At 48.9% G+C, this 19474-nt stretch overlaps 1 protein-coding gene across 6 annotated transcripts in view; it reads right to left on the bottom strand.

Moving 5' to 3' along the window:
• The window catches only part of Ddr (discoidin domain-containing receptor 2), a 608941-nt gene that overhangs the window by 13751 nt on the left and 575716 nt on the right, over positions 1-19474 (bottom strand). For all 6 annotated transcript variants that reach the window (XM_089582433.1, XM_089582432.1, XM_089582436.1 and 3 more), the window contains 3 exons: positions 16024-16171; positions 7033-7212; positions 6307-6648 (listed from right to left, as the gene is read on the bottom strand). In XM_089582433.1, coding sequence (XP_089438559.1) covers positions 6307-6648; positions 7033-7212; positions 16024-16171 — 670 coding nt within the window. The remainder of the gene's footprint in view (positions 1-6306; positions 6649-7032; positions 7213-16023; positions 16172-19474) is intronic.

Genomic DNA, 19474 nt, shown 5'->3' with positions numbered 1-19474 from the left:
GCGAGCGCGTGAGGACAGGGTTACTGCAGCTGCGACTGTTAACAGAACGACAGCTACGGTTGACGTCCAAGTCGTTTAATTAAAATCCGTGCCGGGAGCCGACTACGGCTGGCCGGGCGCAACACTATGTGCACTAAAAAACAATAAAAATATACAAATTAATAAATTATATGTATAAAACAGATAATAGCAATACAAACAACTCGGATAGTAATTAAGAAACATAAATAAAAATAAACCCGCAGACGTTATAGTCCAAAAACTGCCACAAACTTCAGTCTTTATTAAATCATACTTAGGAACTAAGCATTTCAGGATCTCCCACTACGTCTTTGTGATTGGTACTTGCTTCTTTTTTTACCTACTAGCGTTTTCCTGCTGTCTGTATTTTCCCCGTAAATGAATGTAAATATTGCAAATAGCACTTCACTCTCAGTAGGATGCGCCGACGTTTGTGAAGACTTTCCACTGGCTCTTTGCAAGCGCCTTGTTACACCCTGATGTTGAATAAACAAACTGATGACTAATGGTATCTGTAGGCATTACACAGGGTGCCAGCAACATACGCGTAACGAACCATAATGTGCCCCAGAACTGATCACCTGCAGCCCTTAGAAAATTCGGCAGAGACATTTCTTAAGACTGCTTACGTGTGAGAATGCAAAAGCATTAAAATGCTAAGCCATGCTATGTTGCAGAATGACTATGAGTCATGACTACGACTACGTGCCATGCCTACGCACACTTTGTACAAACTCTATACACCTTACATTACGTTACTTGTGAAGTGCTGAGTCATGACACGTTTCAGAAGCAAAGTGCAGAGTCATGCGTCATTACTATGACTACGAGTCATGACTTGCATAGATCACAGTATGTTACGTTTAGGAGTTGGACTTTTCAGTTTAAACCGAAAAAAAAAACGAGAAAAGCACGCTGAATTCACCTTTCTAAATTCGGTTCTAACCGTAAAAGGGCAGTACTTGTGACTTCCAAGACATAGATGCTGAATGCGAGTTACATTCATTAAAGTCGAAAATGAACTAAGTAGGGTAGCCAGGGGGCAAGATGCGACGATGGTATTGTGAGATAAGCAGCGCAGTTGTAGGATTTGAGCGATTGTTCCAGTATCTTATCCACCTCTGCAGACCGGGAAGCATCATCTCCTCGCCGCCTTCTAGCTAAGCACTGTTTCTTCACTATTATCACACACTTAAAGCAGTTAGTCGGTTAAGTAGGCTAATCACATATAGGTAGAACATTGGCCCGAAACCGCCCATGGGCGTCACTAAAAAGTGTGTTTTGGCTACCGCGATGATTGAACGGAAGTTCCATCGCTGCCATCAACACGCAGACAACATGATGCCCCGCCCTCGCGCTCTACGCAGTGTGACAACCCAATGATAACATGTCAACCTAGTTCTTATAAGTAAAATTCCACTTCCATTTTTGTCTGGCCATTTCATTTAACCTGAGTTGCTCGTAAAGAGGGTAGCAATTTTTTCTACGAGCACAGCTCCAAGCATTACCGTTTTCATGTTAATTACTGGTTTAAAAAAAATTGTTCAGGATGACAAAAATACCGAGAGAGACTTTAAATGACCTTTGACCGCACAAAATTCCAAAATTTAGTAACCGAAAAAAGTCAATCTTTCATTCGTCAAAAATAATATTCGCCGAAAAAAAAAATAAACCGAATGTAGCGTACGTCCTGAAACAAAAACCGAAAAAAAGTCCGCCGAATTTTCAGAAATAAAAACCGAAAAGTCCAACCCCTAGAACTTACGTTTCATCATTCGTGACTATATATGTTCACTTACATGCAACATCGTACACCCGCGGACTGTATCATCCGAATTTCGTGCCATAAGCCTCTTTCACATACAGGCGAAAACGCTAGTGAATCCTGCCGCCGTGACGCAGAAACCTGTTTCTGAGTCGTCGCGGCGGTGAGCGGCGAGGTTCCAACAAGTTGGAAAGTTTCGCTGCGGCGCGCCGCTCAATCGCTCATACGCATGCATGTGAACCAGCCTATAGACGGCGGACAGTGTACGCCGGCTTTTATGCTAATGGGACATATGAAGCTTTCGCATTAATAACGGATGCTAAATGTCATCCTAAGGTGTTACGTCACATGCCCCGGCGGACGCGAACCAGCTTCTTTCGCTCGATTTTTCTTTTGAAGAGCTAAAGGCCAGAATGCGCACATGGGATATAATTTTCCGCGGGGAAATGTCACGCTTGAGTGCGGGGCAACGCAAGAAAGGTCAGCTGTTTCGTCGCCGTCATTATTTTTTTTCTTCGCAAATATGAATATTTGTCAATCATCAGGTGACCATGCCATAGCGTCCAGGTAGCGCCTGAGCGAAAGTTCTGCGACGTAGGCGTAAAAAAAAAAAAAACTAGATGTCCTTCTGCCTGTTTTTTCTTTGCCGACTTCGATTAGGCCTACGCCTTCGTTGCGTCCTTCTCCGTGGCCCGTCTAGAATCGTGTTAGGAGCAGCCCCAACTCGATTAGCGCACCGCGCGGGGTCGCAGTCGTTACCCCCCTTGCCGCAGAAGCTGCTCTTAGCGAAGAGCCAGCGGTGCCTTGTACAGCCCAGCGGCGCAGCTTGAGCGACGCTTGCTGCTGGGAATCGATCTTTTCGTAGACGATACTAGGTGGCGACTGCGGCCAGAAAAAGAAACGAGACGCACGTGAGCGCCACTCAGTTTCTAATTCGATCAGCGACGTTATTTTTTTTCTTCGCACTTGAAGGAGCTGGTTTATGACCAACCACAGGCCTGCGCCTCATGACAAGACATTTTTATACCCTTGACGGGCTGGAACTCTCAGGAGAATTCACAGAATATTTCGCTGTATTGACATTTCAGTTAGTCTGGAGAGCACACTGAACAGAAAAAATGTGCAGTCCCGCAAAAACTGGCAGGCGGTGTATATGCTTCTGAGATGGGCACGTTGCCATGACCTAAGTGCGGGCTGATTCCGCAACGTTGCACCAAACAAGTGGCATTAGCAGTCAGGTGGGCGCAGCGATGCGGGTATAAAGGAAAGCTAAGCAGTTTTCTCAGAACAACTCAAGGAAAAATTGTCTGGTCCGGGGTTCGATTTCGGGATCACTGTAACACACGGAAAGTCCTTTGCAGGTGGATGTAGAAAACCTGCAAGCGGATGTAGAATTGACCTATAGCTGGAAGCATTACGAAGTTAGTTTAGTGTGTTTAAAGAAAATGTGCCAGGGGAGTACATTTCAAACAAAGGAAATATTTCGAGCCCCGTAAGCAAGTGGTTAGGTGTGGCGGTTAATCTGGACAGCGAGAAATTTTTATTCAAATAAGAATATCTGAGAAAGCTGCACAGCTTCTCTTTCTAGCCGCACGGCTGGGTTCTTGCGGATGGTAAAATGAATTTTTCCCTCGTTCGAAATCTACTTCATATTGAAAATTTGCACTGAACACACTATGCTAACCGCAATTACTCTCGTCTTTCTTCATACAGAACCAGGAACACACGAAAAGGTCAGCCCGAAGGTTGGTGTCATTTTGAGCTACGGTGGCTGGATTCTACATTTGTAAGAAGCACGGACAAACAAGGCGCGGCGCTCCCCCACGAACCGATGGCGGCGTGGAACATGTCGCACATCACGCGCTTTCAGACGGGGGGCTTCTGAGCGTAAAGCGTATTTCTGAGTTATCCCTGTTGCCATTAAGAAGTAGCCTTCGTTACAAGCCGCTTGGTAAGCAAGCACTCGTGTAGAGGCAGGCCTACAAAATGCGAAATTACACGTGAGACGCTAAATTACGTCGTTTCACACGCAAAACTAGGTTTATTCGAATCACTGCCGATAATTCCACTTTTAAGCGCTCCAAGGTTTTTAGGAAGTGGAGAAACTGCGCACAAAAAAAAAAAAAAAAAAAAAACCTTAGGGGTATGAAGCGATAGCGTTATTGAATCCCTTCAGCGGCCTGGGATCCTCTTCGCGTATCACTTCGCAGACGTGGATACTGTTCTTTCTTTCACCAACGCTCCGCATACCCTTAAGAGTATCATTGGAGGTCGCTCCCGCGTAAGAAGTACTCGTTCTCTTTCACCTGGGTTCTACCTACATTCCAGTATATGCGGAAATGATCGTTCTATAATGTAAATAGCGGGGAGTACTCATACCACTCCTGGCGCAGCGGATAAGCGATGCGCCACTGCCCCGGAAGGTGGCTGTTTCTATCACAGTCATGGCTTATGAGACCCAGGTTACTAGAGAAGAGTAACCTCTCGAGACCAATCATTAATTTAACCGCTACTTGCCACGGTGGGCAGTTTGCGCGCGATCCAGTGAGCAGGCTGCCGCCTATTACGGTGGTAAGGTTGTGATGATGATGTCATAAGGCCACGTGACCTAGGTGGCAGGTGGGCCATCTACTTTTTCGTTCACAACGACGACGCTTTGCTTTTCTGCCGAACGGAAGCCTTAACGCTATCGCGTTAAAGCGATACGCAAAGGAGCAACAGATACAACGTTTAAGTAAACACGCACCGATGCGAGAGAGAAAAAAGAACGAAAATAGTACGACAGAGTGTTCGAACTTTTTTTTTTCACTTGGAGTTACTGCCGATGCTTTAAGCTGTGCTCGCAGCTAAAAACCGATGTAAGGAAGAGAGTTTACGACCGAAATAAATAAAGCAAGAAAGGCTCGTCTAGACGCGACATGGGGATGCGTCGAAATTCTTGCGCAAAGTTTACGCCGAGGCGCCAGAGATGCCGTCGCAACGCTCGATTACTCATGGCGCCCTCTCGGTTCCTTGCAGATCGACAGCAGCTTTTCCCAAATCGCTGGGGCCAAAGCTTGCTCGCTTGGCGGCGCGGGGAGAGGAATCGCCGAGGAAAACTTCGATTAAACTCTTCCGCTTCCAGCGATCGGTGTGTGCAGTGAAAACTTGCAAAAGCATCCGTCTGCGCTCTCCGGGTAAGCGCCCCCTTTTTTTCTTTTTTTTTTCGAATCGATAGAGAAGCTCGGCTTTCGCGCGCTTCACGCGCGCTGTCGAACAACATGCATGCGCCACGCGCGGCAGCTTATTTTCTCGGCAGTTTCACGGATGCTAACAAAGTTTCAAGTAGTGTAATGCGTGTTAACTAAAAACAGACAGTTGCGCGAGAGAACAAAGGGCGTCACGGGTTTTGTTGACAAAGGAAAGTTTCCAAAACGAGCGCGGAAGGAAGGTAAAAGCAAGGTATCTGCTACGTAAATATCACAAAGGCACCTCACTTCCCTCGGGCGTTTTTGTTTACAGCTAGGATTATACCAAATTTATTACTGCCTTTGTTTACGCGACAACTTCGACCCAGTGCAGCAGCGTGTGATGGCTGTTTTTAACGTTGAAGGTGTAAGCGCCACTTTTTTTTTTTTTTGTTATCGTAAGGCGTCTGTTTATCAGCTTTCTGAGCAAACTTGACCAAGCAAAACGTCGTCAGCGACTTACGCAGAAGCTAGTTTATTGAATAACGTGAACCCTCGGGGGCGATAAAAACTTGCGCCTGACGTTAGTGCACACTGTCGTCAAAAACGTCGGGAGTTACCTCGTGCTTGATGGCGTCGAACCAGTAGAGAGAGGCTCACTATCCGGGTTTGCATTTCATGCAGTACATTGCTATTGGCGCAGTAAAATGGAAGTCAGTGCACACTCATACGTGCGCATATTATCAGTGTGCAGTGCTTACATAGTTGTGACTCATGATCTAAATTCGAGTGTGCTTTACATTAACTAGTGCCATTCAGCAGACCGTACATCTTCCTGTACAAGATATTCATGTCTTTCTGCGCTTTGCTGCTTTCATCCGAAGGACTCGCCACCTATTTGGTCTCACTGCGTCGCGCCATGTGATACAGGTTTCCCTGTGAGAGCACTAATCCAATTTTAATTTGCGCCCTTCCCTTAATGCCCACGTCCAAGGTGCTAAAGTTCACAAAAAGAACGACTGTGTTTAGCAAGCGAGTTTACGTGTTACAACTATAGTTTAAACCAACCCATATTGAGGTCTCCATTCTTTTGGTCCATCGCAGTCCAGCTGACCAGCTTATCTTTCTACTATACACTGCCGTTCAGCTTTATTTACTAGAAACACCTTTCCGGCCAGCAGCCTAGCGCTTTCATATCTCGAGTCCTTTTATGACCCCCGATTCTTAAGGCTCGAGTAGCCTCTTAAGGGGCCACACGTTACTGAATATAGTCGGCAGAGCCATCGGAATGAGCGGGACCGCACTCTCTACTTTTGCCTTTACTGGCCTCAGTATAGCAGCGTATGTGCTTACCGGATGTGAAGGAGACCTCGCTGAGCAGCAGCCATTTGGCGGCGAACTCAAACTGCAGCTTGACGAAACGGCCCACGTGGTGGTGCAGCCTAATGGTGACGTTGCGCGTCTTCTCGTTGAACAGGCCTGGCATGAGGTTGAAGTGCTGCGGCTCTCCCAGGTAGTGCTTTCCGCCCACGCTGAACGAGATTCGCGCCGCGCGGAACGGCTGCACGTCGCGGGTGTGCATGTTGTTGCAATGCAGGAACACGGCCGAGAAGTTGCGCACCGTGTCGAACTCGAAGACCAACTCAAGCGGCTGCGAGTGCAACGAGTCGTTGCGCCAGCCGACCCACTCGTACCCTGCGCGGGACGGAGATGGGCTCCAGTTGAGTGCGCTTTGCGAACTCAAAGCTCCTTTGTAAAGTTCAGGGACGGGACCAAACTAAGTGCTGTATACGATAGAGGCTAGATCCAAGCCTCATAAAACTGCACCGATGTTTTCTTTCCGGCAACTACATTCTTTTGTTCCTGGTGATTAGGACCGTCAGAAGCGCACTGGGTCCTAGCAAAGGGGTGGTCGCAAAACACAAAAGAAAGGCAGCAGCTAAGCAGTTTTTATGTATAAAAGTCCGATATCTTTCGCTTTCTGAAAAGAAAGGATATGAACGCAGCTCTAAAAAAATATCCAAACTAGAATTCTGGCAGCCAACACGCTAGCCCACCCGTGACGAGAATTTCGCGTACCTTTGCCGTAGCCCGAGACGTCCAGCTTGAAGTTTTCGCTGCCCGCAACACCATCAGTGAGCTGTCCGAGGCCCCCATGCAGATAGCTGTCGTCCTTGATGCCATCGTAAGTCGCGTCCGACAGGTCGACGTCCGTACCCCGTCGCTCACCTTGAGGGATGGAGTAGGCCAAGATACCCTCTGCGAGCGCCAAGAAGTGAAGGCTCAGTCGTGGAAGAAACAGCCTCTGTTCCTGCGTCAGCTAGCGCAAGCGTGCATCCTAGGAACGCATAAGCGCTGCTTTCGTGTCAGTAAGCGAGTTACGAAAATTGTTCTCAACGCTTCAGTTGTAGTTAACAGACGTCCTGAAGTCTCCCAACCTTAGATGAGAAACCCAGGCATGCTCTGACGCGCACATCTTCTGCAATGACCATTATCGTTTCAAAAGCAGCCATAGTTTACTTTTTTTAAATGAAACCGGCAGTTCTGTACAGATAAGAGCAAATTATGGTGTTGTAAAGTATAGCCATGCCATGGCTGGGCTTATAAACTGTATAAGCACACTGCTGAAAAGAAAAAGAAATCACTATGAAAGGGCCATAGAGTCAAGACACGTAAGCCGACTACCGACTAGTGCGCTTTCTTACTGATGAGAGCTCGGTGAGCCGCCAAACAATGACGAAATTCAAGCTTTGGAAGGGGATCTGCAGGATGCGCAAGTTCGCACGCGCAACGCTCTCCTTCGCCAGATGGGTAAGTAACACGATAAAATGGCGAGCCACACGAGCGCGCAAAGTCAACCCCAGGGAAACGCGACGTAGATCTGCTGTCAGGAGATTCTGTTACCCAAAGGCCCCACAACGTTGATAGGAGACGCGCCACGCGCGCATGAGCGCAGCGGCTCGTACGGATTGTCGTGTTATTCTTCCGCGGCGCTGCCCTCTTCAGCTCGCAGAATCCGCGAGACACTCATCGGCGCACCGGTGAGCGCTGCCATATCGCCAACGGGAGACCCGGTCCCTCGTGTCGGTCGTCGAACCTCGCCGACGCGGGAGTTTTATTGTCAAAAGGCGTAAATGCCGCCACCTCTTTCGGCTGTCAGCCAGTGCGCGTCGATCGCCGGCAGCGCTGGAGCCAGACTCTGTGCTCGCGGTCGGAGACGTCGCTGAGCGGCGGAAGTGGCTCCTGGCGGCAGCAGCAGCGAACCGTTGCCCAAGGGGTTGAGAGCTTTCTTGTTTACGCTGCCGCAGGGTCCCCGGGGCGAGTGGGCGGGCGCCAACTATTTCAAGCGTGCGCGCCGCGGTTCATCAAGGCTGGGATGAAAGCCCGCGGCAGCAGAGATTCTCACGAAGCGCGGGGAGCCTCACGTGGGCAAACACAAACCCCGGAAGCAGCAGTGACTGCTGCTGCTGCTGCGTTGGGCCACGGCGACAGGCCTCTGCGACGCCGCGCTTCCCTGGCTCGGCCGCCGTGAGAGCGCCGGCGACGCGCAAGCTTTGTTGATCCGAGACAGCGCTCGCGGCGACGGCCCTCAATTTCTCCGCCGCCGAGGAGAGGTTGGAAAAACGATACGCGCGCAGCGATGACGTGACGCGCCGGGCGCTGCAGGCTGTGCAGTGGTCGCAGTCTCACTGGCGTACCCGGCTACGGGCCCTCCCTTCCGTGGCCGCCGCGTGCTACCTGTGAAAGACGGCAGGCGCGCAGCGAGAAAAAAGAACCACGTGGAGCCGCTTATGCATGCTGGGAGAATAACGCCGCATGGCGAAGGAGCAGTGGAGACCACGATGGTTTGTTTTGTCATTGCTTTTATTCTAATCATACGCAGTAATGCTTCGAACTTTCTGTAAGAATGTCTGGTATAAGAAAAACAAGAAGATGAGGATCTACACGCAAGCACTGAGACAAAGGTCTGTGTAGATAAAGATAAAGTAGCCGCATTTTTCAGTTATGGTTTATGGGTTTAACGTCCCGAAGCGACTCAAGCTATGATGTACAGCCGCCCACAGACTTAACACGAATGACGGAATGCGTGGCCTGGACTGCCGTCAGTTCAGCTGGACACCCCCCCTCCAGCTGTTTTGTGCTGTGTGTCGTGCGCGTGTGATTGTACTGTGACCTACCAGATCTTCACGCGCGTGCGACCTGTATATATGTTTATATTTAACATGTAGATATGTAAATAGATTTATTGACAGTGTACCCCTTCCCCTGTCCTTTCTACAATCCCCTCACCCCTTTCCTCTCACTTCTACACAGTGCCTGCTATCCTTTACTTCGCTGCCCCAGCTCAGGTGCTTCCAGTTGCGATAGCAGATGCCGGAGCAGCAAACATTCTTTTACCTTCCATATTGTACCAATAAAAAAACCATCACTACTGCCGTCAGCGCCATGAAGCGATAGTCATCGGGTGCGAGATAATGCTCTCGGAATGTTTGTGGTGTCTGACGATAGAAGGTGCGAACCGCGGGGGCTTAGCGGGCTGCCGCGATAAGAAAACTGCAAAGAGCGTTGCCGGGGCCGTGGAGGCCGAATCGGCGGGCAAAAAGCTCTGACACGCCCCCGTGACGAGCGCGCTGTCCACGCGGCGATCAGGCACAAGCCGAAAAGCAGTAAAAGCGAGCTGCGCACCAGCTATCGTCAGCCACCGCAAACATACCGAGGGCATTGTCTAGCACCAATGACTATCGCTTCGTGGCGCTGACGGCAGTCCAGGCCACGCTTTCCGTCATTCGTGTTAAGTCTGTGGGCGGCTGTACGCCGTAGTGAAGGGCTCCAGATAATTTTGACCGCCTGGGGTTCTTGAACGCACACTGTGATCGCACAGTACACTGGCTTCTAAAATTTCGCCTCCATCGAAATTCGACCGCCGCGGCCGGGATCGAACCCGCATCTATCGGGTCAGCAGCCGAGTGCCATAACCACTAAGCCAACGCGGTGGCTTTTTTTTCTTCACTTTTTATTCCCGTGTGTAGCCGATACTCCTAGATGCGCAGACTGGAGATGGGTAACTGCTTGATATTCTTCAAAACCCGAGTCCTTAAACCTGCGAATTCACATTCATGCTTCAAGTTTTTTTCGTATTGCAGGTATTTTCCTCACGATGGTACATCCCTCAGCTATGTTTCGACCCTTCGACCCCGCTCTCTTCCGTCTTCAGTTGCTTCCTGTCGCAAAAGGCTTAAGTAGAGTGCAGGAAGTATTTCGATGTGTGCACGAAGGATTGTTATTTTGGCTGTCCGATAGGCTATAAATTACAGCGCGCTCGTACTGCGAATCGAGTAACTTTGATTAAAGCTATACTCAAACACGTTCAAAACCTTGTTTTTTAGCACGGCGTGATGAATTAATAACAAGCGACGGGGACCAATTATAATCGAGATTGGGGCCAGTTCGTCTATAGCATTGTGAAATGAATAAAAATGGTCTCACGGCAGAGAAGGAACAAGTGTCATGTGTCATGCTCCTTGCTTCTCTCGGTTTTCGTAGACCAACACCTCATAGATCAATATTCTGTGGTTCGTCTGATAGATTAAAACCTGCTGCAATATGGCAACACAGAGCAGAGCCTTCAAAATAACAACCACATAGTAAAAAGATTCGAGTGAAAAATCTGAAAACAAGAGATAAGTTATTAGAAAGCCCACTCTACTAAAGTAACTAAGAAGAGCATCCATTCCAGTTACGTGCAGGCTTTATGACTAGCTTTCATTAGGTTGCCAGCATCTGTAAGATTACCCTCAAGGTATTAGAAGGCGGCAAAGTACGCAACATCCTTAGAGGAACCGCTACAAGACAGACTTCGTCAATCAAGCATTAGTTGTCATGTCTTCATTGTAATCAGTATGCGAAAATCAGTGTGTCGATCCGGTGTGCGTATTTAAGGTTTGTTATGAAAACCAGAAAATAGACCTCTGGCAATTCTATTGGTGTCATCGTAATTTTGATCAAATGCCTAAATGAGGAAAATAATACTGATGTCTGACGGTCTCGTAAAACATTGTCTTTTACTATCGACCCATTTCACAGCGTGTGGCCACATTTCATTCCCACAAGCAAGGGCTGAAAACGCTCTTTGTGTGCTGGCAACGGCGCTTCCCATTTCACTTCGCGTCGCGTACGTTCTAGAATATGGCCGCCGAATTAGTCAGAACCTTTCGCCTCACACTACAGCGCCTCTCGGCATATTATGCATCATCGCAGCCGCGGCGTCCTTTGAACGCGCACACAGTGCGGCGGGCTGAAGCAGTGGCGCGGGAGCTTGTTGCGCAAAAAAAGGGGGCACGCGAGGAGAACTGCGAAGAGAAGCGAAAAAGAAGCGGAGGAGGAGGAACGACCTCTGCCTCCGGTGCGAGGGGAGGTCGCTGCTAATCAAAGCGCCTCTTTCGGGGCGTTCCCGCTCCGGTGACTTAATTGCCGGACGCCGTAACATTCTTATCGAGTCATTACGCCATGCATCTCTATCGCGCTCGTGTAGGCCTAACGTCGTCGTCGTCGCCAAAATGAGCACGCGGCTCCTGCGCCGCCGGCAGAGTGCCGCGCTTGTTTTACCTTTTCCCCTCCGTTCTGTGATCCCGTCTCGCAGATTTATTACGCTTCGCGCCGGCCCGCGCAGGCCAGGCAGGGTGGGGAGCGTAACGCTAGCATGCGACCGCGACGCGAGGTGCCCAGCGCAGGCCTGAAAAGCTACGTGTGTGGCGCGAAGCTCGCTGGCGTCAAGGTCCCCTCTCCCTCCCTCTCTTTCTCTCTCTCGTCAAGGCTTTCACGAATCGATGACTTTTGCTGCACGCACCCATAGACATATATTCTAAGCGGCATACGTTTAAGGCTCCTTTCTCCCTGCTTCCTTCTTTCTCACGGCCGGTTGCATTAATGAACACGTTACTCGAGCCGGACCGAAGCAAATTACACCAAGTCCAGCTTCTTGCGAGGCTGTGGTCGCTCACGCAGCAGCAGGGTTCCTGCGCTACTTCGGGACCTCTTTCGACCTTGTTATTGCAAATTGGCTATCCTTTTCTTTTATTGGCTGCATTCGATGCCCCTGTCTCCCTCTGCTATATGAGACGCTTATATTAACTCTGGGCGCACTGATCGATCAACGCGTGAAACACGGACGTTAAAGAGCGGAGCCACGTCGCCTCTGCCGGTTCTCTCTGCCGAGCCCCTCCGAGAGTCCCACTCGCTCCTTTTCACTCGAACAGCCTGCGACGGTTTTTGACGGTTGGAATATTGAGTGAGCTGTACTAGGAAGGCGCAAGGGCTTACGCAGTGGCGATGAGGTCTTTTCCTTTCACGAACCTCATAGTGTTTTATTAATTCACATCCCTCCGACTACGAACGATGGAAAAAAAATTAACGAGGACACACTTTTACCGGTCAAAGTTCTAGAAGACCATTACACGTAATTTAACAGCTCCGGTAGAACAGATATTTGGGCTAGTTGGTCACGCTGGTTGGTAGTTTGTTGGTGGAAGAAATGCCAACGGATTTCTTTGTTTCTTTTTTTTCTTTTAGCACGCTGTAAGGGGAAAAAAGGTGTAACGGGCAAAACCTATGCAGTAAGGTAACATTACCGACTGGAATTAAAGCAGCGAAGCGCAACCATACACTACCAACAAAGCCGGGAGACAGAGAACAAGGAAAGACGGTATCACGGTGCGCACGACGTGCTGATGAAGAACAGACTGCCAACGGCGGAGCTCTCAGGCTCCGTTACAGGCTCGCATTCCCCCCGATGCCGAACCAAATTAATTTTCTTTCCCCGTAGCTGAGAGATGGGAGCGCGGAGAACAAAGGGATCCGGGTGCCGAATGCGCGGGGAATTTAATTTGAACGATCCCCGGGATTAGTAACGGATATGAGGAGGGGATCTCACAGTGCGCTAATCCCGCACTGCAAGTCAGCATAAGGCGCGTATGCTCTCGTGCCCTGCAGGATTGTGCACCCGAGGACAGAAAATAATAATAATAGTGAGGAACCTAAGCAGAGTTTTACTTTTTGATATGCTATTTTCTTGTAGTATATAATGCCAGACGTTACCTCGACTCCTGGGACACCTACAACGGCTTCGCCGACTGCTGCTGCGGGCGTAAAGAACGGCTGCCCGTACGAAACTATCAGATGCGAGAATTCTTACGCGAGTTTAATGTAAGCTGTAATGTACTGGAGGCTGCAATGGAGGCTGTAAGCTGTAATATAATATTAATGTAATGGAGGCCTGAAATTTTTACTTTCAAGAAAACAAAATGTGGCAAGCCATGGAGTGGTTTAAAATACCAATTTGGCTCTGTAAGCGCAAACTCGCAAGTCCATGATGCACCTAATTTCGCCTTCACGTTTGCGCGTAAATTACGCATGACGCAAAGCGGAGGGCCTTGACCACCGACAGGAGTTGACGGCTGGAACGTTTCCTTTAGCCTTAGCAATTCAAAGAAGTTACGCTCAATTTGGAATCCAGTGTGAAGAACTGAGCATAAACATGACCGTAAATGCAATCACATTGGTTCGCTGTCATGATGATATTGTTGACGAAGAATTTAATTGCATATACCCACACTGTGTGATCAGCCCAAGACTGAGATGTGTATTTTTATTGATATGCAGGTCATCATTTTGTCGGAAAGAATAAAAAGAGCTAAAAAGTCAAACGGGGTTGAGTACAACCAGGAGGGCATTAGATAAACAGGGGCGTGCTTTGAATTCAATAAACGGTGAAACGAGCATGAATAAAAGCTCCACGGTGGAAGCATGTGATCCCAATACAAAACTGCACAGCGGTGTAAACACTTCTGTGACTTCGTCCGATCACAGCGGCACCAAAGGTCGCAGTGTGGTGCCCCTCAAAACTGAGGCCTATAGTTGAGGCAGATGCCATTCCAAAATCATTCTCAAAGAGCTAAAGTTGTGGTAAAAATGGTCTATTCATTCTGGTTCATGGCAAAATGGGAAGAGTATAGAGAGCGCTACACTATATACCCATGTCGCTAAAAAGTAGCGGTGTAATCCGTGCTACACTTATACTGCCCCACTGCATGAAAAAATTGCAGACACTTTGGCAACTAAAGTGTCGAGAGGCGAAAGCCGAGGACACTATGCCGTCACGACTTCCGGTGGATGTGACGTCACACCATTCCCGTGGCTATATCGATACCCAAATTATAAATCTTTTGGGGATCTTAAGTGTTAATTACGCTTAACTGCACATTTTTCCATCTAATTTGACACCAATCCGACGTTTTTCCGACCATTCTGTGGCAATTTTCACTATACCGTGACGACTTCCGGTGGATGTGACGTCACGTCGATCCCGTGGCTAAATCGACGTCTGCGTTATTTCGACGCAGTTTTGACATTTTTGACTATACATAATTAACTACTTACTCTATAGTCATCAAACGTGGCTTCTAGGTTCACTTTTTCCTCCTCTATCTGAGGCAACCATTTGTTTTCTCCTATCTTTTTTTAGTTCGCCGAGTTAACACGCTGCCAAAGGTGTGACACCCTCTGCTAACGGACAACAGTAAGAGCCATTACGCCTTAATACATGCGTGCTGACCCGTGTTTCCGCCTCCGAAGCGTTCTTACTTTCACGCCTCTTCTGAGGTCAAAGATATCAACTGTAGCCTCTGAAGGCAATCGCTTTCTCGGCGACTGGCAGTAGTACTTGTGCAATGTTCTGCCAATGTAGACGCCATTGTGTTAGGTCATAGGAACGCAGCATGTGAAATTTTCAGAGGTGAATCAAAATGGTGGTAACATCTGGAGTGCCGGGTGATACAGACTTTCGCTCCGCCAGTGAGCATCCGCTGATTGGTCTCGACGAAGCAAGCATGCGCCCACATCGCCGACCCGTGGCGCCATCTGACGCCCTCGCAGCGATTCTTGCGTTGAAACAGTCAAAGCATATATTTGGGCTAGTTGGTAGCGATTCATATAAAACGTAAAGCTAGCGCTTAAGACATGGACATAGAAAAAAAAACTGCTCGCCCTGTCATTTTCTTTTTCTGTGTTCACGTCTGAAGCGCTAGTGTTGCGTTTATTAAGATTCTTGCGTAGAGATCCGCGTATGACACGCCGCCAGCGCGCACGCGCTGCAAACTTCTCCGACCTGCCGCTGTCTGGTGTTACAACAATTTCCTCTGAGATGCCGTAAGTGTCTGCCTTCGCAACGTCTTCATTGTAGGCAATAATTTAAAACCATAACTGGTTCGCCCAGCTGAAATCGACGATACTGTGAACTAACACATACCAGAAACAGGAAACGAGAATTTTGAAGCTTGTTTCAGCCGCACGTTGAGCCATTATGCAGGCCCTATAGAAGTGCAGCTTTGGTCGGACGGAAACCGGACGAACGAAGCTTGCGGACAAAGAGCGGCAAAAATAGAGGCGTTAAATGCATATCCGCCTTAAAACTCGCAGGCAGAACACGGCAGCGCAGCCTTTCTTAAGGAGGCTTCCATCTATCGGGTTCCAGAAAATTTTTTGGTCCAGGAGTAACGGAGGTATCGATAACCTGCAGTTTAATAAACCGCGTGCTCTTTGCCATATTCTTCGTCTGTCTCGCCGCGAAATGCGTGCACTTGCTCCATCTTTCGAAATACTTCCGAGCTCTCTAAAACTTTAGCTCTTTCGAGAGCATCCTGACGCAGCAAGAAAAGAGAAATTAAATAAAATTTTAAAACTATAAGGGGTCTTAAACTGGCAAAACGCCGGTCTCGGTTCGGCAAGTCAAAGATGGCGTACCGACTCCATGCCCCGGGGATGTTTCTTTGATCTTTCTTCTCTATGGCCATATTATCGCTGGCAGGCAGTACGCGTGCTTTTGCCGACACCACTCGGGGCGACGACGCCCACAAGTATTCCGCGCTTAAAAACTCAAGCGTCGATAAATTCTTCCATACTTTAGACTCATCGTGCGTCCCGTCAAGGCGAAAATTTTCCTTTCAATAGGGTACTGCCTTCTCTTACGACGCTGCTGCAGGCGCAGTGGAGCGCATCGAGCGCTGCAATACTCACGCGTCCAAGGGCAGCCGTAGAGCTCGATGCGCATGCAGACCGTGCGCAGGATGCTGCTGTAGGGCACCACTCGCACCTTGGAGGCGATCACGGGCGGGTCCAGGGTGCGCCGCACCTCCGTGTACGTGTTGGTGTTGCCCTCGAAGATCTGCGGGCAGCGCGCCAGGAAGCACTCACTCATACTGACAGCCGGACGGGGGCCGCGCGGCCTGACGTTTATGGGCACTCGGGGCGCTGATTACGATGCGCCGGCAGTTTGCAAGTTCAATGCGGCCCACACGGCTCGCGTGGCACGACGCTGGTGCGTGCTCTCTCTAGTGAAAAAAGGGCACGGACTCGCGGGCCACGCGACTACCGCGCGAACGGAGGTGGCCTCTGCAAGGAGCTGCAAAACACTTGCTAGCAGAGAAAGAGATGCCCTTCGCTTCCAGTGGTGCCTCACCCCACCCATGAGGGGTGCCGTGACGGAAGCGCTTTAGGGGTGTCAACGGAACGGTGTCTGCTTGAGAACTCAATACTTGCAGTCAAGTCTCACTGGGCCGTAGTTTACTTGCGGTTTTGAGTTGCGAAATTCTACTTCCATCTATAAAAAAAGAAAAGGCAGCCTGCAGCAGTAGGGTAATTTGGGAGGAATTGATAATCACGCGCTCATTTTCTCGTTTTCTTCTTATTCTCGCCCATTTAAATCTTCCTACACGTAACCGCCGGGATTAGTTTTCGCCCTGTTCTTTTTGTACAGTCACCTTTCATGCGCTGCTCGAATACACAAAGGAAAGATATTTTACCCCTTAATGAGCGTTACTGTTATAGCACTTTATTTCTTCGGCGAGTATAAATCAATGACATGTTCAGAGACCCCATCTGCTCGTGGAGCCCAAGTGTAGGAAGAAGGAGTGCCAATTTAGCTACTTTGGCTTCTTTCTATGTTCATACAATATAACTGCGCGGTTTGAAGCGTTTGTTTTGCAGATGAAGAGAATCGACAGAGCTGAGGCGAGACTTCTTTGAACTTTTCGCTTTCTTTCTGGCAGCTTCTGCTTCTCCCGGCTTGTGATCAATGTTCCCCGGCGAGAGAACAGCGGATCTCTCGCTCGCTGCCTTTTTTATTTGCCGCTTCTCTCAGCATTGATTCGGACCGGCTGGGATATAAATAATGGAGAACTGTCACTGGGAATCTCGCCTCTGCACAGAGCGACAACATCCCCTGCCCCTTCTTCGAGCTCTCTGTTGCTTGACAAGGTTGTACAACTTCATACACAGTATCTTTTTATTCCGTGTTCTCTCGTCAGCAAGATGTTGTGCGACATCGAGGGGGGGAACGTTTCTTTGTTTCTCATTTCATTCTAATACGAAGAAACAGTATGCGCTGCGGAGACAGCAGCGCGAGGCTATTCGTTTGGCTCAAGGCTACGCGCTAAAAACAGCTTTTCTTTTCTTTCTTTACTCATTTGTTCTGGTTTTGAAATTTACGCGGCAGGAAGTAATATAATAAAGACACTGCGCAAAGTTTTTGTTCTTGCCATACGGAAGTAATAATTTATCGGATATTCGTAAGTGGCTCAGAAACCACCGGCACCGTAAAAGACCTCTGGCAGGTGTCATATATATGCGACACAACTCTCGTAGGTACTGTGTAGTGAGAAGTCACGGCTTCTAGTAGGACGCCGACGCCACGACGCAGAGACGATTCTCCCTGAAGCCTTTTCACGCCACTGACACAGCACCGGAGCAACGGCTCGTTGCTTCGCACACTTCACAAGGAACACGCAAATTCCGTGTGAGGTCGCCGTAATTGTATATAAGCAGGCGCCTCTCTGCGTATTTGGTGGCAGTATAGGACGCCAAACCTCGGGCGCTATTCGTGATAGCTTCCGCAATATCAACTAATGTCCACAGGAAATTTTTGTTCATTCATACAATACGTCTCATTGATGCTCCACGAGTGAAGCGAGGTCTGGGGTGGTTGGTGGTCAGTCCTCGTAACAACACGCAGAACTGTGCACAGGCGCTAATGTGCGCCACTTTCCTTCCATGTCATGTGATTTGGTGCACTATTAATGCCATCCGACGACCTTGCTCTCTTGGTAAGCCGCCATACCACGCAAGCTACGAGAGAAACGAAAGTTCGTGTTTCTCCAGAGAGATCAGTCTAATCTCCTTCTAGATTGAAACGCGATTACCCCCCCTCCCCCCACCCCCCCCCCCCCAAACTACGCTTCATTCTGAAAAAAAAAAAAAAAAAAAACTCTGCGAACCTAGACAAATGCTATCAGCCTTCGCCTTCACTGCAGACTTTCTTTTCTTTTCTTTCCTCACTCGAGTCGCATGCTTTCGGTCGCGGTGGTTCGTCCTTTCCAAGGATCGTTTTGCCGGCATCCCGTCCGACTGGCGAAATGAGACCCCTGCGAACGCATGGGACGAGGTGCACGGCCAGGGAGGCTGAATCTCGGGGTGGGGTTCAGCTGCGCCATGCCGGCCTGCTTCTCCCCAACTCCCGAGGTCCCAATTAGGTACCTCGCCAGCGCACTTGGGTTCTTCGTCACCGCCGCAGTCCCGGGTGCCGTGTCTACCGGCGTACAAGGCGCGGCCCGCTGGTTTAACCTGATGCTATCGAGGACTGTGTAGTTTAAACCAAAACAGTGTTTACGTCGACAAACTGGCCCCCAGAAGGCGTCAGATGGCAGCCAACAAAACGGTTGGGAATTGAAATCCGCACTAGGCGTTTAGCTTCTTTATGCTTTCGTAAGCACTCTGCCATTCCAGCTCTTTTCGCTCTCGCTTTTGTTTTCTTAAATTTACCATTCACATTGTGCTGCATACTTGTACTGCTTCACGAAAATTTTGTTTTGCTGTTTTTACCCAACCAATTACGCTACTTGTAGAGTATAGCAAGAATTCGCGTCGAACAACAACGCTGTTGTTCGCGCTTGACCTAACAAACGGTCGCAGACATATACAGGATCAAATATTTTTTTTTTTATTTGATGTCGAAGAATAGCAAAAATTTACTTTGAAAAGTCTAGAAACATAGTAGTAATGTAGAAGAGTGGCCTAGCTCGCCCAAATGCTTCACGTATACCCACTTAGCAAAAGCTTGAATGGGTCCTTTCAACCAACTAACCAGATTAACTCTAAATCATACAAATCTTTGACCTCTGCCCAGCCAGAATAAAACTAGCGTCAAGAGGCCGTTAGATAAAGGGAAAAAGGCACCGAGCCACCGCGCTATGCCGGGTAGCATATGTGAGCTATAGTCAAATGTCTGCTGGACATCTTGAACAGCTAGACTAGTAAGTGGCAGCGACTGCTGCGTTGCCTTACGCCAACACGCTCGTTAAGGTCATGAGCCCACTGGCTCTGGAACTTAAGCAACAAATGGCAACTTCCCAACTAATTCCAGTTTGAGAGGTAGATAACAGCCATTTCATTGCGGTTAATGGCTTGTGGCGCA

The sequence above is a fragment of the Amblyomma mixtum genome, chromosome 3 (assembly GCF_055824585.1).
Source record: "Amblyomma mixtum isolate Tamu chromosome 3, ASM5582458v1, whole genome shotgun sequence".
In the NCBI taxonomy this organism is placed as follows: domain Eukaryota; kingdom Metazoa; phylum Arthropoda; class Arachnida; order Ixodida; family Ixodidae; genus Amblyomma; species Amblyomma mixtum.
This window is presented reverse-complemented; position numbering and strand designations above follow the sequence as displayed.